This window comes from Cheilinus undulatus, linkage group 11, assembly GCF_018320785.1.
Source record: "Cheilinus undulatus linkage group 11, ASM1832078v1, whole genome shotgun sequence".
Taxonomy (NCBI): Eukaryota; Metazoa; Chordata; class Actinopteri; order Labriformes; family Labridae; genus Cheilinus; species Cheilinus undulatus.
This window is the reverse complement of record NC_054875.1, coordinates 46204657-46226498: the sequence shown is the minus strand read 5'-3', so window position 1 is coordinate 46226498 and position 21842 is coordinate 46204657. Positions and strand designations below refer to the sequence as shown.

Here is a 21842-nt window from a genome sequence, read left to right as displayed (position 1 = left end):
AACGTTTTGCTTTATCATGGTTGCATATAAAGAAGAGGATGGATTTATAATGGGTTAGTAAAAGCCTAATCATCAGTTCATGCTGTCTCACATATTCTACTGGAGTAGTCTCTGTGCAAGACAATATTTCTTTGTGTTCTTTTTTTTACTTTCAACATCTATTTTAAATAAAGTGTTGCTGCCATTGAGTTAAAAAAATTTAATTTTATTAAAGCTAATGCAACAATGGAAACTTCTACACCAGGGCTGGAAACTCTTATGTCTGCCTGCCACTGTGACCAGTGGGTTCAAAGATCTAGCAGCCACTTTAGTCTAAAAAGAAGCATAACTTAATATGGTGTAATGTAATAACCAATGCTCAGGTCATAGGCTGTTAAATAAGAGAGAGTTGGTGCACAAATTATCCAAACCATCGCTCATTTTCAACTGATCTCTCCCGTACTCGACCATGCAAGCATTTGCTGTCCTATCTACAGGGCACTGTAAATTCATACTACATTTCTTGCATTAGTTTCAGACTCTCTGGAATTTAATATTTTGTGCATGAATGATGTCTTGTGCAGAAATTTCAGCCCTGTTTAACTATCTTAGAGTCAAGACAAGCAAGACATTGGTTCAGACACACTTTTAGCAGATGTACTAGTTGCAGAGGAGAACTACTCTCAGATGATGCTGAGTTGAACTTTCCCAGCACACAGCCACCTGTAAACATTAGACAGCAGCTCTGGCACAGGGAGGAGGAGTTCTTTGATCAGTGATCCTGTAGGTCTGCTCAGCTTTGCTTATAAAGTTGGTTGGAATACAGGGGCTCATGTTATGCTTTTACAAAATCCCTCTGTGAGACTGTGGCTGGTAGATTGTGCAAATTGACCAGACACCACCCAAAAATATGCACATTCACAATCATCACCTGAGTTTTGAGTTTTTGCTTCACAGGGGAGGAGATGATGATTCCTTTGCTTAGAAAAGTATAAATTACAAAATAAAAGTATAACAAAGAATGGTTATTTAGACAAAGAAAGCTCTTAAACCTGAACTCCTGAAAAGTGTAAATGTTGTCAAATTATGACAACAGTGGGTCATTTTGTACATGCACTCCTGCATATTTAACATAAAGCAGTGTTAAACAGCGTAGTTGACAGAATAAGCCCTTTGAAACCTTCTGCTGGATCTAGGTCATGGTTTCAGACCATACTGGTGTAGCAGTGCAGCACTGAAATAAATCAATCTAAAAGACACCCACAGAAATGACATTTCTGACTTATTTTGATGCACTGATCAGTAAACTGGGTAGAATTATTTGTCATTACTGTCATCATGGACTTAAATGTTTATCTAAAATGCTAAAGGAAAAATTAAATACTGGTTAAACACCAAGGATAGATTTAATGTTACAGCAATAATAAAATAACAAAGGATAAGAAATTACTCCATATTAAAAGAAGAAAGGCATTCTGAAAATGGCCTCACACTTATGAGCTTATTTCTCAAAGTAGATAGATAGATAGATACATAGATACATAGATACTTTATTAATCCTAAGGGAAATTCAAGAAAAATTCCCATGTAGCCCCTGTAAGCCACGACGATCTCAGCAGTGTACCACCCATGACTTTGGTGACGAGTGAGATGAATCAGCACTTCCTGAAGACTTTGTCTGATAGTAACAGTGTTATCAGAAAGAACCAGTCACACAATGACTCACCCTGCGGTGACACATACGGGCCTTTAACGGCTTTAGCCTATTATCTAAAGAGGTTTGTGATATAAAACCTTTAAAAGAGATAAAACTGAGGGGTCTTAACTGGACTTTAAAAGTCAAGAGGAAGATCTAAAAAATCATGTTTCTGAAAGTGCTGTAATGATTATTATTAATCAAGGTTGTCACAGCTTGAGAACAAATTTCTCTGGTGTTTTCTTTGATTTTTCATCAGTACTTCCTCCTTTTGACATTCAACAACATGCTTTAACATTATCGTGTTTGCTGGCAGATTGAAGAAGGCATTATTGCAGGTGATTAGTGGAGCAACAGGAGGTTTTTATTTAATAAAGGAGTCTTAATGAGCACAAACTTGTCAGCAAAATTAAAACACTAAAATTAATTAGTGAAGTTTTCCAGTTAAAGGAGATAATTACTGTACTACAGGGCTACGTTTTTGTTTATTTTGATTATGAAAGAATGAAAGCAGTTATAAATTCCAGGGATGCCTGGATGATTTTTTTTCTGCTGTTATCTGTGAGTGAAATCAGCCAGTACAACAGGTTTTTGTGTTGTCATAGTAGCTGGTTTGGCAGTTGATCAGTCCACTTAACTGCATAGTTCACCGGGAGCTCCTACAGGTGGCAGCATAACCTGATAAAAGAAGCACGAAAAGCATCCTTATCCAGTCAGTAACATCCTTTTGCTTCATTTCTACAGAGCAGTACAAAAACCTCCCAAGGAGCAATAAATAGTATGCTACAGCAAGGACAACTGAATAACACAATAAGACGATTTATTACACATATTCATTCATGGGAATTAATGGACACAAGTATAAAAATCTTAAGCCTATTTAGGAGGCTAAAGTGCAAATAGTCTATTAAAAGAAAAGCAGTAAGTCTCAGGACATTAACTCCGCTGCATTATGAAGCTGTTGCGAATTTTTGATATTATATTAATAATATTTAATACAGCTTTTTTAGTTAACATTTTTTTTGCCAAAATCAAAACTGAGAAAGACAGAGATGTATATGCACATCTGCGACAATCATTGCCTTCTGCATAGGGTTCAGAGCTACGTGGATCTACAGTGTAGTCTGTGGTGTAGATTTTGCGATGCATGCATATGAATCTGTTTTTATAGTTGATGAAGTCCTGATTCTGCAGGTAGTGATAATGCTGCTTTGTGATCAAGGCAGTTTAGTTGAACTTGTTTCTTGATGATCAGGATACATATGCCTCAAAAATGACCAATAGTGCCATTTTGGTGAGTTTCAGGTCCACTGTCATTAGTAAAACTATAAATGAAAGGTTGTACTTTTCATTTTTAAAGTAAGAACAGTACAGATATTCTTTTCTTAGTGTTTTAACCCTGGCTTTCTCCTTGCTTTACCTCCTTGCTGTAACACCCTGGTGTCTCTGTTTCTAGCTATGTGAGAACCTCTGAGAAACTGGGCGAGTGGAATGAGAAAGTTACCGGTTCAGATCTGTGAGTTCATGCACTGTTTGCTGCTCGCTCACCGCTCATGATGTTGGAGTGCCCGCTGTGTTTGCTCTCTCACGCTCCTCCTGACTCTCACTCACTCTCAATGCTTCCCTGCTCTCACCTTCTAACCATGTTTGAGAACGTCGGTGTTTAACTTTGTGTCTGCTTGGAGAACACACCCCCATCTCTACCAGAACTTCTTCAATGTTTGGAAAAAGACGAATTCATGGTTGTGAATATGCTTGAACTTGCATTGCATTCAGTTATTTTCAACATATTGTTATTTAAATTCACAGTAATATCTAAGCCAAAAAGTTTGAAAAGCTTTGAGAGGCTGGAAAATGCTGGTAAAAGAACCTTGAAAGCGCTCGTGACTACTTTGCCTAATGAAAGGGAAACTATTTCAAATATAACAGCTAAAAGTTTTGAAAATATATGCTGTAAGGCTTAAATTCTTACCAGTCTATCTTAGATGTATTTTTATTGATTATTAAGTGAGCACGTGTTTGAGGATTTTTTTACCCTGTTCTGGAGGATTTGTAAACTTAAATATGTTTGAAGTGAAAATCCAACAATATAGGTTGTTTTTATACCACAGCAACAGAAATAGAAGTCACTGGCACCCAAAATCAGGTTGTTTCATGTTTTTAATGACCACAAATTGTAGGGAGACTCTAGAACACTGGCTAAATTGCTTATAGAGGTCAATGCTAAAGTATTTGTGCAATTCAGACATTGCTCCTCCTCTCTGGCTCATCGTAGCTTTGGTAAGAAATGTGTCTGAAGAGCTGAAGTTTATTAAGGCAGCAGTACATTTTGAGCCAGTGATGATAAGATAATGGAGCTTTTATTCCAAAACATGTCAAAACTTTTGACAGACTTATTCAGAATTTGCACTCTTGCTACTGTCAGTTATTGAATACAGTATGTGGCATGGCTTGTAGCACGTAGCAGGGATTTTGCTAAAGGATTTCATAATTCGGCAGTCACAGATGGAGTTACATTCTTGATGCGCTGAAGTGTGTTTGTCTCTGAGGAGGGTGACTCACCCTTTACCTGTTTAAGATGAGAGGTGGTGCTATAGTCGCATACACTGCGGTTGTATTTTTCAAACATGGCAGGATTTCTTTCAAAAAAGCTTCACTACAAGGCTAACGTTTGGACTTTGATAAACAGATTTTTTTCTTCTTGTTTATACTACAGTTGTCATGATTCAGGAATTAGTTTTTTGATATAAAAACTAGTAAAAATCAAATTATATTGATCTGTTTTGATACAATGGCAACAAAAATGACCCCCAGGGTACCTGACACTGGTAAATTCAGTTATTTATATCTTACAGTCTACATGTTAGAAAGGCACACTGTTATTGGTAATGAAAAGCAAAATAAATATTATTTTCCTAAAAAATGCAAATTAAATATTTAAGTCAGTGTTACTCAACCCTGCCCAACCAAAGAGCCAAACTGTTGAAAAATATCTTTGCAAGAGCCACAATATAAGTGGTGTAAAGTGGCAAAAATGGGTTAAAGTGGCAATAGAAAGAAATTAAAGGTGGCAAAACATTACCAAAAAGTGGCAAAAATGGGTAAAAAAATGAAACAATAAGTTATGGGTGGTTGGAAAAAATGGTCAAAAAGTGGCAAAAAATGTAGCAAAAAAGCAAAGTAGTGTAAAAAATGAGAAAAAGTGGCATTTAATGACAATTAAGGGGAAAAATTGCAAATGGCAAAAAGCAGGATAAAAGTGGCAAAAATTGGCTAAAAGTGTGGGAAACAAACTGATTAATATGACCTGCAATGGATAATTTCTAAGGTTAAAGTTTCCCTGTTTTTGCTGGGGGTATAATATTTCAAATTAAGACATTAAAGAGCCACAAATCATCACAAAAGAGCCACATGTGGCTTAAGAGCCATGCGCTAAGTATCAGATTTATGTTATCATTAACAGCCTAGAAGAATGGCATGCAATGGTTCTGTTGTCTCTCTGTGACTCCTTTTTTTTTTTTTTTTTAATTTAGGATGTTCATGAAATCTTTTAGGGACCAGGAGATAGTTCTCTTCTGTGCTCCATCTGTCTACAACAGGAACTTTTTAACCCCCTTGTTTTAATGGCATGATAAAGGGACCTAGTAAAACATGTTTGACCACCAGTGAGTTAGACAGTTTGCAGGCTTGCCAGGGGGGCAGAAACACAGAGCGGGACTTCAACAGCAATCAACAAAATGTTGCACCATCCTCTAAATTTTTGTGGGGGCGCTGGCATGTTTTTGAGTTCCTTTGAGCTTAAACCTTTGGGGGGGAAATGAGAAAATAACAACTTACATGTCTGAATCACTGCGTCATTTGTAACTGGCAGCACTCCCTCTGTAACACTGTTTAATCTCTATTTAGCTGTGCTTCAACATCAAATGTAAAAAAATAAATAAATAAAAAAATAAAGATATTGTATCATCTAAAGCACATGGCAACGAGAAGTGTTAAAGAAACAAACATTTTGAACCCTAATTTAATGCACAGACTTGTAATTGTTGTATTTTCTATTAGTTTTTTAAGTTTCTCTTCAGTTTTCTGTTTGCACAGCTGTCCTCTCAGTATCCCTGCCTCTTTTATTTCCTCTCCCTGGAGGTCAGACGACGTCTCTTCCTCTGTCTAAAACTGATGACACACGTCCTCCTCTCTGCTTCCTCCTCAAAATCAACCTGTCTTTCATATTTTTAGCCCTCTCGCATGACTGTGTTAAAAACAACCAACACTATTGTCTGATGCTGTTCTTGAGCTTTTAAATCACAGAAATATTGTCTTAGACATGAAGTGTTTTGTGTAGTAACAGATAGAAGATAAAAAGACGAGACTTGGTGAAAGTAAGATCATGCTGGTCAGTGGTTATGTGGCACCTTACTATTATTTTCTTAGGAAAGCCTGTTTATTTGTTTTTCGTTGGACTCAGTGGAATATTGGTCATTAATGAATCAAGTCAGACTTAAGAACTTAGAAACCTCTAAAGATACTTATTACACAGGATTTAAGCCTGGAAGACCGTTGTTATTGATTAAATGAAATAGGGCTACATGACACTGGAAGAAAGAAAAATTGCTGGGGTGCCAAAATCATTATCCTGATTCTGCCTTATATTGATATTGAGATCAGGATTATTAAGCACAATTACTGTTTTAAAACATCTGCATCTGTGCATGAATTTCAAATTAATAGATTAGTTTCGCTGCCTTTAGGAGCAGCTACAACTGTGCCACAAATTCTGCATTATTTTTTTATTGTTCGAGGACTAACCCAGGTGTGTTATTTGACAAATTAGGCGTATGTCATTTTACACACGCTCAAACCACAGCTGATCTTTTTCCTGACAGTAATTAAAGGGATATCCTGGCTGTTTTTTAGCACCACAGGAAACCATATCACCACCCAACCTTAGCATTTAGTTCATCAGGTAAAAAAGTTTTGAGCTAAACCCAGACCTTCCTGGTTTTACAAAAAGGAAGCATTTCTTTCTGTTTTCCCTGACATTTTGTTAAGTATCTGTGTTGGCAAAGTTTCCCCAGGACTTTGTTCGGGGTAGAAAGTTTTAAGATAGTTCTGATTTCTGCAGTTGGCAAGAAAACCCATGAATATTACTGCCTGTTTCCACCACTGTGCTGCTGTTAGGTCTGAAGCTAATGGAATTTTCCATGTGGCTGCTCCTGAAATGAACTGGATTGACAAGCTCTCTCAGATACCTCGCTGACAGGATGAAGTCTGCATACGCTGTTCTCCACTTTTACACTCCCTCACCAGCAGAAGCAGTCACTCTGGTCACCATATGTAGTTTTTGTTCTCCTTTTGAAACAGAAATAGATGCACACATGCATTTCTCACACTGGCTGTCTTGGATTCCCAGCTCTGTGTTCTCCCACACAGCACTGAATAAATGTGGATTATTGGAATATTTGCTTACAGAGGCAGAAACAATAGCAGACAGGCGTGTTATTCCTGGTTTAGGCCTACATGTGCACACACACAATGCCATGTACAGTACAGGAAAGGCATGTGTGAGTGTCTGTCCCACATGCTCTCACAGATAGTATGCATGTGCCCTGGTCGTGCCTGGCGACCAGACAGGCAGCTCTGACATGCTGCTGCAAAACAAAGTGGGAGGAAAGAGAGGAATGTGAGAGAGAGAGGGAGAGAGAGGGTATGAAGAGCACGCAGAGTGATTCAACCAAACAATGAAGTAAATGGGTTATGAATTATGAATACATCGGCGGCACAAAGACTCGAAACGTGTTGCCATGAAAACTAGAGTGCGTGGAGAGTTAGTCATTTGTTGCACTCAGTAAGTGTACTTCATTGGCATGACAACAAGAATCAAAGAAAATAGTTGTTTTGTCAGCATGTGATCAAAAATATTGTAGTCAAAGAAGGGAGAGAAGAAGCAAAATCCTAAATAAAGGCAGACTAACTCCTGTTTCTGTTTGAATGACTGTGTTTCTCTGCAGCAGTCAGACAGTGAAGTGGTGAATGGACAGACAGCGCTCTGTATGAAGTCACTGTGCTGTTCAGTCAGCAGCATTGTGCTGATGTTAGTCAGTGTACAGGCTGGCCTTGTGAAGCAGAGCTGTCTCCTCTTACTGTAACAGTATTAGACCTGGGTCAAAGCATCACTTCTCTCTTTCCGGAGGGCTATGCACTAAATCAGTGTTAATGTGATATGATTGCTCACAGAAATCACATCACAAAGGTCAGAACTTAATACAGAAGGTTGACAAAATTTTAAAATCCTTCGGTTAATAGCATGCCATGTTTTTTTTTTTAAACAATACAATCTGATATTACAGTCATCAGTAGTATTGAAAAGTTTAAAACCTGGGTTCCCCCATGTCATCAGCATGATATTGGTACCTGCAAATATGAACATTTCTGCTGATGTTTACAACCAATATTTTTACTCTAAAAAGCTGCCGTATCAGCTGTAAATATGAACCAATAAAGTGTGCTTTACAAACTGAAGTTTTGGGCCTTAACTACATTTAGATATATATATCTGTATCGGCTAAAATTAATTTGTAATTATTGGCATATTGACAGCATGAATCCAGTATCTTGCATCCTTATTTAAAACTTGATCAATCACGAGACGATGTGCGTAGGAGCAGAAAGAAGAGCTTAGACATACTAACGAAAGCAGAGTAGAACAAAACAAAGAAGCCATTGCAAAAGAGAACCTAACACAAAAAAGCAAATAAACCCGAAACAAAACCAAAAAGTCCTCTGTAGCATTCCTGCTTCATGCTTTTATTGTGGTCCAGCAACCCATGTTAAGTTTATCATAATAATATAAATATTTGCTGCTCAAGGATCTAAGCAGGACAGAAGCTCTCTATTTTTCTCTTCTCTCACGTGTTCTTATGAACAACTTATAGATAGATGGGGAGAGATGGATACATAGATGGATACATGGATGGATGGATAGATAGATACTTTATTAATCTCAAGGGAAATTCAAGGATACTTTACTTCACTGCATCAGTGTGTCAGAGATATGATGTTAAAATCTGATAATGTCAGACAAACTGACTGCTTTTAAACAACTACAGAAAGTTTGGAGGTTAAAACAGTGCAGAAACACAAGTAGTCCTTGTGTGTAGATGCATTTAAAAGAACAGAAAAAAGTAGACACAAGACTGCATCAAGATAACAGTGATGGTGAAAGGTGAAAGTTGTTGCATTTAAAAAGTCAAATATTACAGTGCTGATGCATCACAGCAGCAGGCAAACTCAGGCGTGTAGGGTACAGAGATGTTCACTATTCATAGTGCATGTTTGCACACCCGGATTAAAAAATGTGACTTTTTAATCTTGTATTTATTTTTTTCTCATAATTATTCCTTTGACTCATTCTGACTTTTGTCATTTAGTTTTGGCTTAAGGATACATCATTGGGATTTTTTGTCTAGATATTTTAATTTCTGTATAATAATATAGATTTTTTTTCATCACATAATTTTGACCATCTAATATGTTGAAATTTATTTTCATAATTATGATTTACTCATTTAAAATCAATTTCTGTCTCATAATTTTGACCTTTTTATGTTTTGATAATTTTGTATCTCATATTATGGACTTTACATCTCATCATGAATGCTTTCATCATTTTGACTTTTTATCTCATGACTTTGAATTTTTTCTATCTCAAAATAATTGCTTACTATTTCATAATTTGTACTTTTTATGAATAAGTGTACAACTACTTTTGAATTTGTTTAGTAATTTCCCCTTTAATTTGATAACTTTTATAACTAAATTACTTAATTGGTAACTATTTTTGCCCTCTTAAATAGGACTCTGTCTTTTCCACGCCTGATTTTGACTCTTTAACTAGTGATAACTTTTTTTTTTCATAATTTCCACTTTTTTCAATTGTGGCCATACCATAACTTGGATTTTTATCCCATAGATTTGACTTTATCTAACAATTATGGGTTACTTTTTCAAATTGTTTACTATATGTATTGTTATTTTGACTTTTTAGTCTCATAATGAGTTTATAGCTCCAAATTTCAACTAACTTTTTCATAATCTTGACAGCCTATCTCTTCATTTATATGTTTTTCATGATTTAGATCTTAGTTTTGGTTTTGACCTTTTATTCCGTAATTGTACTTGCTATTTCATAAGCCTGACTTATTGGTTTTATTTTTTGTTTTATAATTGCTTGACTGTTTTCCTTGTTCACATGGGCCTCCATAATAAGGGCCCTTATGGTTAAATAATTAGATATCAAAGCTTTTAAAACATGAAAAATTTAGGCATTTCATTCTGAGATAAGTCATTTTCTTTCCCCTTTAAAAGGACATTTTTATTAGAAATGCAATTTTTAATGCATCAAAATCAGTTTTTATTTTATGAAAAATGTCTCTGGTTGCATTATATGCAAAATAATATCGTCTGATATTGATCACAGGCCTCTAAATTGAATAATATTGGAATGGTATTGTTTCTGAGTCTTTGTGAGATGGTAAAATATGTTTTTGTCTAAGGATTCGTATTAGTATAGCATGTCATGAGGAAACTGTAGATTTTCTGCCCTAATAGTTTGGTTTTACTATTAAAGTTTGCCTTTGTGTTTGTTGTGTTATTAATGCTGTTGTTTCTTATGTGCACCACCTGTTTGAAAAATCCTCACCAGTTTTGTTTTCACTGCATTTAGTCCTTAATATCCAACCTCCCATCCACCAAACCTTCCTAATATGGTCTGTTAAACCACATTAGGGTTTGGTGAAGAAGTTTCTAGAATGTGTTGTGTACTGTGTCTCCCCTTGTGTCATTATCCTGCTGTTGTGTCTTTAGATATCTGTCTGCCTCAGCCACTTTGGATGACATTACCCGCTCTGAAGCGTGAGTTGACCCCTTTCTCTTTTGTGTTCTTGTTTTGTTTTTATAGATAAGATAAGGTTTCTTTTCAGTTAGTGTTTCCATCATAATTTTCTTTTTCTACTGTCCAGCATTTTTCCTGTTTTCTGTTTGCTGTTGTGATGGTGAGGGTGGTGAAATACTTCTGTATTGTTGTGGCTGTTTGGTTTACAGTCATTTTTCTACTTTAGAATTAAAGCCTTTTTGTCCTACTTTAGTTTAATAGGTGCTGGAACTAGACAGTGAATAAGCGTTGCAAAAATTATTCAAATGTATAACAAGTTTTCCTACAGTTTGGGAGTGGTAACTTGGGCTCTTTTGCCTTCTGATGCTTCATGTGTGTTAAAAGTTGGTCTTGTTGGCTTTTCTAAGATTTTTACATGTGCGTTTGTTGTGTGTGCTTTCTAACAGACGGCAAGAGAGTGTTTATTTCTGCCTGTTTGGGTGTATTTAAGCGGGTTTCTCTCTAAGTGCATGTCTCTGCAATCTGCAGCTACATTTGCTGCATATGATGTGAACAATTCAGCTGAACACTGAGGGAAGACTGTCACATTGTGCCATCCTAATTTGTTTCTAAATGATTCCCTCTTTCTGACGTATATGTAAGATATAAATATGCACTGTTATTTTGCCTTAAAGCACACAGCGCAGGCAGCATCAGAGCCAAGATTGCACTTGTGTAAATGGATTCTAGCAGGACAGGAAAGGCCATTATTTTCTGGGGCATATTAACAGGGATGGTAGTCATTATAAAAACGAGAGTCACTTCCTGATGTGCTTCTTAAAAACTCAGCACACTTACCTGCCATTAGAGAAAGTTGGAGTATTGTGTTGGTGTGACTAAAGCATGCATGTTCACGTTCATGGCACAGAAATCTTGCTAAGTCTACAAGATAACACAGGTGGAGATTGATTCCCTCTCTCACATGTACCTCTACCAGCTTGCCAAACTGTTTTGAGCATGCTTCACAGTTCCTGCACCAAGCTTTGACCTATAAATCAACCAGTTTTTGCTCCTGTTCAGCCACTGAGACAAGGATGAGGAAATGCACATCTCATTACATTCAGATAACGTAGCAAAGCTGATGGATTGTCCAGATTCAATGTCTATCAACAGGCAGATCCATCTTGCAAAGCTCCTTTCTGAAATGTTGTGCCAGTTCTGAGAACAGACTTGACCAATCAGCGTGATTTGAGGAGAACGAGGCGGTAGCTGCATGCAGGGTGTAGGTGTAGTGCACGATGATATACAATTGGGACTGATGTTGTGATCAGCTTGGATGTAGCTGTAGTATGGTGGCAGATTTTATCAGAACTGGACCACATTTCTAATTATAAGGAGAGCAAAGTGAAGTGCCACACTTAGTGCTCTTCTTGGCAGAAATTATGTTATAGCTGTTCTCCTGACTTGCCTGAGGGGTCATTGCATCGACTGGCTCCAGTAACAGTTAAAAGCTGTGAAGTCTACTGTAGTGAGCCTGCTCTGGAGCTGCTTGTGCCTACTGTGTCATGTGCTTCATTGCTTTGATTGGCCCATGGACCACAAATGAGATAGATAGAACATTAGTCCAGTCAGCCTCCAATTTTTCCCCCCAGTGTTCTGCACTCCCCAAAGACTTAAAGTGGGCAGTTTCTGAGATGAATGAGAAACATCTCATGTAGGGAATATTTGAAATGGTGTACTTGGCATGTCCGGTTAATTTTCAGTTTGTTTGCAAGTAGATCTGACTAGTTGTATTGCGATTTGATACCATTTATCTCACTTTTTGAGAACACAAAACATAACTGTAAACTGGAGTTAGCCAGCTGAGCAGTCACAGGGTTGCAGTCTGAGTTGTTCTGATACGACCTTAAATTTTTCAGGTTGTGCACCCTTGTAGGATTCAGGACTTCACAGACCAAAACTGTAGCAGATTGCAGCAGAGGCATAAATCAGGCTTCAGGGTGAAAGTCTGCATCATATTTAAATCAAGAGTCAATATTAGAGCATGTGTTAGATGTACAGATCTTGTTAGCTCGTGTAAGATCCATAGTTAAGGGTACATCGCCAGCTACTGTAGTGAAGGCTTACATGCTTCTATAAGCAAATGGATCCTTCCCCAGTCCCTGTATACTGGAACAACGACAGTAGTTCAGTTAAAAGACCTAATCTAGCTTTAACTTTGGCTCAGCTTAACTGTGCATGTAAATGTACTAACTTTCCTGTGTTACACGATTAAAGCTTTGCTCTCTGTGTAGCTTTTTCATGGACTGACATTGACATTTCATGGCTCTGTTAGGAACTGGAAATGTCCCACATTTTCTGACTTTTCTGTTCACATTTATCATCACCACTTCTACATTGTATCAGCACTAAGTTGTCTCCTTGTGTGACCATTGTTCAAAGCATTCTGACCCTTAACGGTCGATTTCTTGCTAGGTAAATCGTAACACCCACTTTTGCTTTTGTGCACAATGAGGAAGGAAAACATGGAGAGCTGGAGTTGTACAGAGGCTTTTTTCTTATTCTGACAATTGTATTTACATAATCCATATCTAATAAAACTGTTTGTGTTGTAAAATCATATACTACAGCACTGGTTTGTCCATTTTAGAGTTATTTTGTCATAATACTCTAATGAAATTACACTTACCTGAAGCCATCAGCTGCAGTAGAACACGCTGAATCACACCTGTCACTGACACCAGTGGGTCTTTATGGGCTTATCTATAGAGGTTGAAGGAGAAAAATGGTTTAAATTTCCTAGATACAATTTACACTAAAAAAAAAGGAATCTCCTCATTTTTGTTACTTTTAAAATGGCAAAATTCAGGTTTTTAAAATTCTAAAATTACAAATATAAATGTAAACATGGTGCTTATGGCTTTGTTTTTGCCTCTTGGCTTCTATTGTTTTGTGTGACTGTATCTCTGTGTGAATACTAACCATCATTCTGGTGAGTAATGGAGCAGTTACTTAAATCACTGTGTGCTCTTGTGTTTTTGTTTGTTGTGCTCTAATTTACCCCTCTCTCTCCCCCATTCCCACCCATCTGCTTTGTTGTTCCTCCTCCCTTTTCACCATCTGTTTTCTTTCTTTCTGCCCATTTCTTTCATCCCTTCTTTCCTACATCAATCCTCTGTCCCTCCTTTGTTTTACCGCCCCTCCTTTACTGTAAATTGTCTTTTTTCCTCACTCCTTTCTTGCCATTCCGCAATTTCTTCTTATTCCTCTCCAACCATCTGTCCTCTCCTGTTTTGTTTTGTTTTGTTTTGTTTTGTTTCACCGTTCTCTGTCCATCCCTCGTTTCCACCTTTCTCTCCATCCATCCAACCCCCCGTCACCCCCTCCTCTCTGCAGATACAAGAAGACTCAGGAGACTCTATCCCAGGCGGGACAGAAGACCAGCGCAGCTCTCACCACAGTGGGCACGGCCATCAGCAGGAAACTGGGTGACATGAGGTACGATAAAGTTGAGCCAAGATGGCTGACAATCTGGCAGGGCTGCGAGAAGAATCAAGCAGAGTGGACAGTGTTAAAACAGAAATATGCCAAAACCCCAGAGAATGTCATACCTCAGATATATGCTTAATCAACGACATAGGAGGGCTGTTATTTTGTTGTTTACACACTTACCTCAACAAAAAATTGTGTTTATGGTAATCAGAGAATACTTTGCATGCAATTACGTGTGAGCATCATATCCTCATTTTAGAAACTTTGTTAATCTTGAGATATGCCCACTGGTTTACTCTCAACATTTCTAAACGAGGTGTGCCACATGCATACTGTTTCTAGAGTCCTATGATAAAGGGAATTAAAGTGTACATAAAATGATTAGAAAAGATTTAATCAAGATACACGACCAGTTAGTCAGTAGTGATGTAGGCAGTGCTTTATGGCATGCAGCTCTTCCATTAGTGGCGATGAGATGGACAACAGCAGAGCAGTAAATGCATCTGTATCCAGGCAAATCTAACTCGTTCTGTGCAAGAATCTCCTGATGATTTGTCAGAAGTATAGATATAAAGACCTTAATAACAGGTTTACTTCATCCTGTGTGTAAATGTAATAGCTCAATTGTAATCCAAACCAACGTAAGCTCTTAACTAGGCTAATTGTCATAATCAGTAGAATATTTTTTTGTTTTGGCACTGTCCTCTGCTCATTTTCTTGTAGCCCTGTGTTTTGATCCTTGTGCTGACCATTGAGCTCTTTCTCTCTGCTTAGGTGAACTAATAGTGCTGTATTAGCCTACAACACTAACTTTAGCACTTGTTTACACATTTCAAAGCTTTATAGTTTAGATTATTGTTTTACTTCCTCACGGGATGGTTCAACGTGGTTTAATTTCTATCTGAACTAGGGCTGGACAGTTAGTCGAAAATTAGATTAAATCGCAAATTTTGTCTGTAGCAGTTTTCAAATTGCAGAAGATGCAAAAAATTTTTAACCCTGAAATTTCTGTCAAAATACCAGTTTAAAAATTTTAAATGTTATGCATTACATATGCAGCTATTGAAGTGCTATTTTTAGAATAGTCTACAAAAAAATCCTACTTTCTTCATGTTTGTACATTTTTCTCATTAAATGTGAGGATGACTGAAAAATGATCTCTCCCTTCAATACAAGAATTCATATCCAATTTGAGTCAAAATCATTACAATAGCATATTTTTTTCAACTTTTTCAGCCCTAGTTTATTCTAATGTTTGTTAAAATGTAGAATGATTAATTGCTTGTGTTTGTTGGAAAATGCAAATTGAAGAAATGGGTGCATATCAAAACATAATCACAATATTTAGTAGAAAAATTGCAACTGGATTATTTTCCCAAATCGTTCAGCCCTAATCTGAATTGAGTCAAATGTCCATTTTGGTTTTTAATTAGAGGTTATTGGGCATCAGAAACATCAAATTATGAATAACAAGCATGAGAGATATAGCCGACTGTTTATATTACAGAACTTTCTTTATTTTGCTCTTTACAGTCACAGTATTATACTGCAATATTACAAAATTAGGAGTTAACAGGTGTGAATTTGTATTCAGGTGTAATAATCCCCCTTAAAACAGAAACTCAAGTCTGATCATTAGTCCCAAGTTTCATTTCTCTCCTGCTGAGGTGTGTAAAACTTCTACTAAATACCACATTTCCTGATGTTGGCATTCACAATAAAAGCCGTCAAACATAACAAAACAACAAATTCAGAGTTTTATTGTGTAGATTCGGCCAAAATAGCATGTTCATTGTTAATTTAACCTAGCTTTACCAGCAGTGCTTGTGAGTGTATGGAGCTACTGTGTTTAAAGGTGCTTCTCTGACCTTGTCAAAAGCCACAGACTGCTATTTTGAATCATGAGTTAAAACGCCTTTAAAAATTTGTTTAAGGTGTTATAGAATGAATCCCGGCAGTGTTGGGCTAGATTAACTGAGTTGATCCATTGCAGCTCAACGATTTTGTTAAAGTTACCAGATAGGCCGACAGAGACGCTGTGCAACGCGAGCACACTCACTGTATGTTGCTGTTATTACAGACATCACTCTTTGAGAGGAGAGAACAGAGGTTTTACTTCAGTGCTGTGCCTCACATTAATTACACTGATATTAACCAGTGATGTTTAGCTTGTTACCTGGCTTCTCCTGAGGATGTAAGTGAAATAATAATGACTCAGACTGAGCTGTTGTCTGTCATAAATCTCTCTAAATGCAGCATCACTCTCAATAAAATCTCCAAGAAAGGAAGAAACTTTTAATTGTTTGAATGTGGTTCGGTTTTGGTCAGTGTCTGTTTTACGTCTTCCTCATGTTTAAGAAAAAAATCTTGCCAGCAGTATTACTATAAACCTGCTAACAAACTAACAAAAGCAAAAATGACATACTAATTTTAGCAGGGGGAATTATGGGATTTTAAACTGTTGGACCATCCCTTTTAATGCACTCAGCTTTTCATCCCTGAAATCACACCTTCAAGCCTTCTGGACACACCGCCACCTTTTGACATATCAGAATAAAGTAACTTAATGTGTGATAAAGGGACTGAAAACAGGAAATGTATGTATTTGGATAGAAATGACTCATTTGCATGAACCACTGACTCCTTCACATCACATCTCATCTGTCGCGCCTTGTTGACTTACACATCTGTCTGTAGTTGTGTTAATACCTCCATTTATCCACCTATATGTCATATTTGCTCCTCATACATGGGTGTGTATGAGGAAGTGTTTAAACATCTGTATAATTGTCTGACAAATGTGTGTGCATCTTTTTGTTCATTTACTCCTCATGCCATCCATCCCTCGAACAGCAGTGTCCATTTGTGCATGTTGCATGTTTCTTCTACAGCTGCATTGAGTCCTCCTCACTTGTTTCAAGTTTCCTCTACATCCCTCTTAAAACTGAACAGTTTAGGTTGTGCTGTTTAAATCTTCAATGCTGTTGCCTCTCTTTTCTCTGCTAATAATGAAGCTGGATCTCCCTCTGTGTTGTGGTGACTGTTTTTAGTTGTGTTTTGCTTCCTGATGCCCCTGCTCTCTGCTTATGCTTTCTCCTTGTTTTTTTTTTTAATCGCTGCCTTGGTTTGACCTGCAGAGCTCTACCTTTCTCTAATTCCTTTAGGTAAGACTAACATTCCTGTTAGAGCAATTTAAACCTTAATATCATGATATGTTGACCTCAGATTTGTTACACAGAGGCAAAAATATCACATTTTCTTGGGCTGAGCGCTGTTATTCTTGTTGTTAATGCTCTGAGGGTTTTTAGAAGAGAAACTTTGGATCCTTTTAAGTTTAGTCCTTTTATTCCCCACCACATGGATGCCTAGCATGCTGCCCTTTGCTTGTAAAATTATATTAACTTCAAGGAATTGTTTAATTTCCTGAATTGTACTTGTTTTTAGATCTAATCATCACTAACAGAGGTTAACACTTTTGTAAGAAGTTTGTTTTCCCTGAAAAAGCTGCATCACATCATATCCTATAGTAATAGTGGAGTGGTGTTCTTTTCCAGTTGCAGTCATTTTATTTATAGTTCTTTTGTCAGAAATTTTGAGATTATTTTCTCCAGTAAAATTGGATCTGATCAGTATCAAAATGTACTCAGTCCTGCAGACCTTGTAGCATCTAATGTTATCTACCAAGAAGAAGGGAGGCGAGTCTAAAGCAGTGGTTCTCAACTGGTAGGTCGGGACCCAAAAGTGGGTTGCGGAGCTGTTTACAGTAGGGGTGGAACAAAAAATTGATACACTGAAATATCGCCATATTTCCTGGTGTGAGACTGTATCGATATTTTATTAATTAATAATTCACTTTGTTGGTGCGGTAGTTTGTGGTGTAATTTCACCCCCTGGCCACTAGTTGGCGGAAGGTATCGCCATCTGGCAGTTGACTCTTGCCTCTTCTCTATTTAGACAAGATCACATTGGACTTCCGGTCTGAGCGAGCCAGTTGCTCGTACCTACCTAGCAAAGCAACTTCTGCTGCATTTGTAGTGTATATGTGAACTTATTTTGGCTTCCAAAACATTAAAGACAGTACAAACTTAGACATGAGTTAGACCGTCGTTTGCAAGTTATGCCATGCCAGAGTGAAATACTCAGACAACATGACGAATCTGCAAGTTAGGTGTCATTGCATTAGTACTGCAGCTAATGGCTAACGTCAAAACACAAGCCTGTTGAAGCTACCGCTGGTCTCTGCTCATGCAACCATAATCACAGTCAATACTTTGTTCAATTTGTAAGGACCTGCGCCGTGTAGTGTCGTTAAGAATGACGGCTTCCGTGATATGACCTCGCTGAAACACAATCCATCTGTTCTTAAAGCTGGACGTGGCGATCAGCTCGTCTTCCATAGTCTTCCCCCACAAACACTTGGTCGTTATGTGATGACATAAAACTGATATAACGTGAAATATAAAAGATTGGAGTATATTTACTCTATTGATTTATTCCCCTATTCTTTAGAAAAAATCCTGACAGCCTTTTAATTCAGTGCAACGAATGGGGAAAATCCTCATCTTTCGAATGCACAAAAGTAGTTAAAATGCGAACAGACATAACACTTTTTTTGTTTGTATCATTTAGCAGTTTTGACTCCATGTTGAGAAATGAAGCTTTTTGTTTGAACTAAATACAACAGCCATTAATCGCTGCATTAATTGTATTACCCTGTATGTACATGTGTGTGTGTGTGTGTGTCACTGCTTGCTTGCCTTGTAACACTTGCACTTCTGTCTCCTCTCTTTAACGCTTACAAAGTAGCAACTATTCCATTCGCCACTCGATAAGTATGCCCGCCATGAGGTAAAGTAACACTCAAATCTGCTCCTGTTTACTTGTCAATATAACAAATCACTGTTTAACCACACAACCGCTCTGTCTAATGATGGTAACTGTTGTATTTGTGTTTTATTTCATGGTCAGATTTATAAACCAGGAGGTATTTAAAGTTTAATGAAAGGTGAATTAAATAGCCAAATGTTTGCTAGTCCTCTCACACACTGTGGTAGAATCTGTTTGATAATTGAAACAGTTTATGGAAAGAAACTTGACTCAAGCATATTTTACACTTTGTCAACTTACCATGAAAATCTTTATTGGTGATTGACTCTGGACTTGTTTAATGTGTTTATCTGCAGTGATAAAATGGAAAAGCTGAATTTACTTCATCTTTTTCTTCATCTTTTTAACTCTACAAAAATTCCTTATTCCCCCTTCCTCAGAGTTTTCATGCTGACATGTTTTTCTAAGGAACTGAAGTCTTAATCGACAGTTTTAACGTGTTTTATGTGTGTTAGGCTCCACAAATTTTTTTTTTTTTTATTCATTTTATTTATCATTTCACTAGCAGATATGCATATACAGGGGCATCTCAGAAAATTAGAATGTTTTTCCTGTGATTTAATTCAAGAAGTGAAACTTCCTTATATTCTAGATTTATCTCGTATAAAGTTAAATATTTCCAGACTTTTTTTATTCATGTGTTGATGAATATGGTTTACAGTTCACAAAAAAATACTATCCCAAAATATTAGAATACTAAAAAGCATCAGACCACAAAAAGGGATTTATGAAACAGAAATGTTGACCTTCTGGAAAATTCTGCTCATTTGTCACTCATTAATTGCTGTGTCTATGTAATGTGGCATAGAGGCGATCAGTCCGTGGTCCTGCTGGGGTGTTATGAAGTATGGGTTGCTCTGATAGCAGCCTTCAGCTCGTCTGGTTCCTCGCATCTTCCTCTTGACATTCCTCCAGAGATTCTCTGTGGGGTTCAAGTCAGGCCAGTTAGCTTGCCAGGTAAACACAGTAATACCATGGTCAAAAATAACAGTTTTTAGTAGTTTTGGCCTCACTGTTAATGGGTGCCAAGTCCTGCTGGAAAAGGAAATGAGTATCTCCATAAAGCTTCTCAGCAGATTGAAGCATGTTCTCTAGGATCTCCTGATAGGCGACTAACGGCGTTGATTCTGGACTTGATAAGACCAGTGGACCAACAGTAACCAGAGTGAGAGAATAATGGCCCAGGATACCTTTGCAAATTGGACTTTTCCACAATATTTTAATATTTTAAGATAGAGGATTTTTGTGAGCTGTAAGCCATAATCATCAAGATTAAAACAAAATGGTCTCGAAATCTCTTTTCATGAGATGAATATTTATTTTTATGGAAGTTTAATTTTCTGAAGTGAATCACATGAAAAAATGCACTTTAACATGTTATTCAATTTGTTTTTAGATGTGCCTGGACTTAGTTGCATGCTATAAAGAAAAACAATTAAAATACTTAAGGATGGTTACCATGCTATCATTGCATGCCTTTTTTCCTCTGTAACATTTTCCCTGTGCTTTGCAGGAACTCTCCAACCTTCAAGTCATTTGAGGATAAAATGGGAAACCTGAAGGTGAGCTGGCTGTAGACCAGAACTCATAGAGCCTCTACAGGAAATAAAACATGTGATGAGTCAGAAAATTATGAACGGAAAGCAATCACTCCCTCTGTTTCCTCTCTGTCTCAGTATAAGGTCGTCGGCCCCAGAGGAAACGGGGAGGCTGTCACCCCCACCGACACCACCCCCACTCAGGAGAACCCACCTTTCTGAACACATCCCTCCTCCTCCTCTTCCTCCTCCTTCGCTGCCAACTCCCTCACGACCTGAGACTGTACTGTTACCACGCCACATCGCCACCTCACCCACTCGCCACCCACCCACTTCTCCCTCCTCTTCAGACACCGGCAGGCGGAGGTGAAGGACTCGTGGGCTGGTGGTTGGACGAGCTGCTGCTCCCTCTGCCTCCAATCTTCTGTTGAGGAAAAGATTAAATGTTTTCTTGATGTCTAAAGGAGTTACAGACCTTACACCTCCTGCCTCCTCTTCCTCCCCCCTTTTGTTACTCCAAATAAATCTACTCCTGCTCTCCTTAGATCCCTTTTTAATGTGTTTCAATCAGTGCGTTCACATGCAGTTATTAGAAAGTCAAACTATTACGTTAGTCAGAGTAAAACTGGACTTGCATGGAAACATTTTCGTCCAACTGAAAGCATGCTAAAAGGAATTTCTCAAAGTCTTAGTAACACCCGATGTAATGTGGTTGCAGATTGATCAGCTCTTGCATGTATGTATACACTTCAGTCAGATCCCAACTAGACTAAGCGTCCGCACACACTCGACAGTCTCTGCACTACTTCAACCTGGAACTAGATGAGCATCAATGCAAAGCATAGCTGAAGTTGTCTGCCTTTGGTAAGATAAAGGGACAGCTGCAGTGTGGTGCATCAGCGTTAATGCAAGCAAGGATTAGTGAGAAGTACGTCATATTTAAATACACCGCTGTGTTGAGAGATAGAGCTGTGATTGGCTGTAGGAGGCGATAATTGGGATCAGCTGGCTGTCACCTGATCACAGCTGGGCGTATGACTACCATATCCTGCATGAACTAACGCTCAGCTTCATTTGATGTGTATGAAAGGCCAGAAATTCCTGTTTTAAAAATACCGGCCCCCATGTGGACTAAGTCTGAGACAAGGACCTAGTCCAGTTTAACTGTAGCTCAACTTTAGTTTGCATGTAAACGCACTGAGTGAATTGTGGTAACTACAAAAAGCATAAAATGGCATTACAAGCTGTACGTTTCTAAATTTAAGGAGAAGCTTCATACTTATTCTGAGCTTTGAAAAGATAAAATGTTAAATATTTAACCTGCTTGAGTGTTTGTGTACCCAAACTCAAGAGTTTAGGAGCCAGGGTGTCTGCACACGAGGGT

The 21842-nt window shown here is 37.7% G+C and overlaps 2 protein-coding genes across 11 annotated transcripts in view; both read left to right on the top strand.

Annotated features, from left to right (window-relative positions):
- Positions 1-21777, top strand: part of tpd52l2b (tpd52 like 2b) — a 33920-nt gene extending 12143 nt beyond the window's left edge. Inside the window, exons 4-10 of one of the 10 annotated variants that reach the window (XM_041799840.1) lie at positions 3132-3191; positions 10535-10582; positions 13938-14039; positions 17171-17197; positions 18840-18881; positions 20434-20482; positions 20597-21777. In XM_041799840.1, the coding sequence (XP_041655774.1) occupies positions 3132-3191; positions 10535-10582; positions 13938-14039; positions 17171-17197; positions 18840-18881; positions 20434-20482; positions 20597-20680 (412 nt within the window). In that variant the 3' untranslated portion in view covers positions 20681-21777. The other 9 variants (XM_041799839.1, XM_041799842.1, XM_041799841.1 and 6 more) reach the window with 9 other exon arrangements.
- LOC121517796 (tubulin alpha chain-like) overlaps positions 1-21842 on the top strand; it is a 1079624-nt gene that overhangs the window by 247828 nt on the left and 809954 nt on the right. The window lies entirely within an intron of this gene.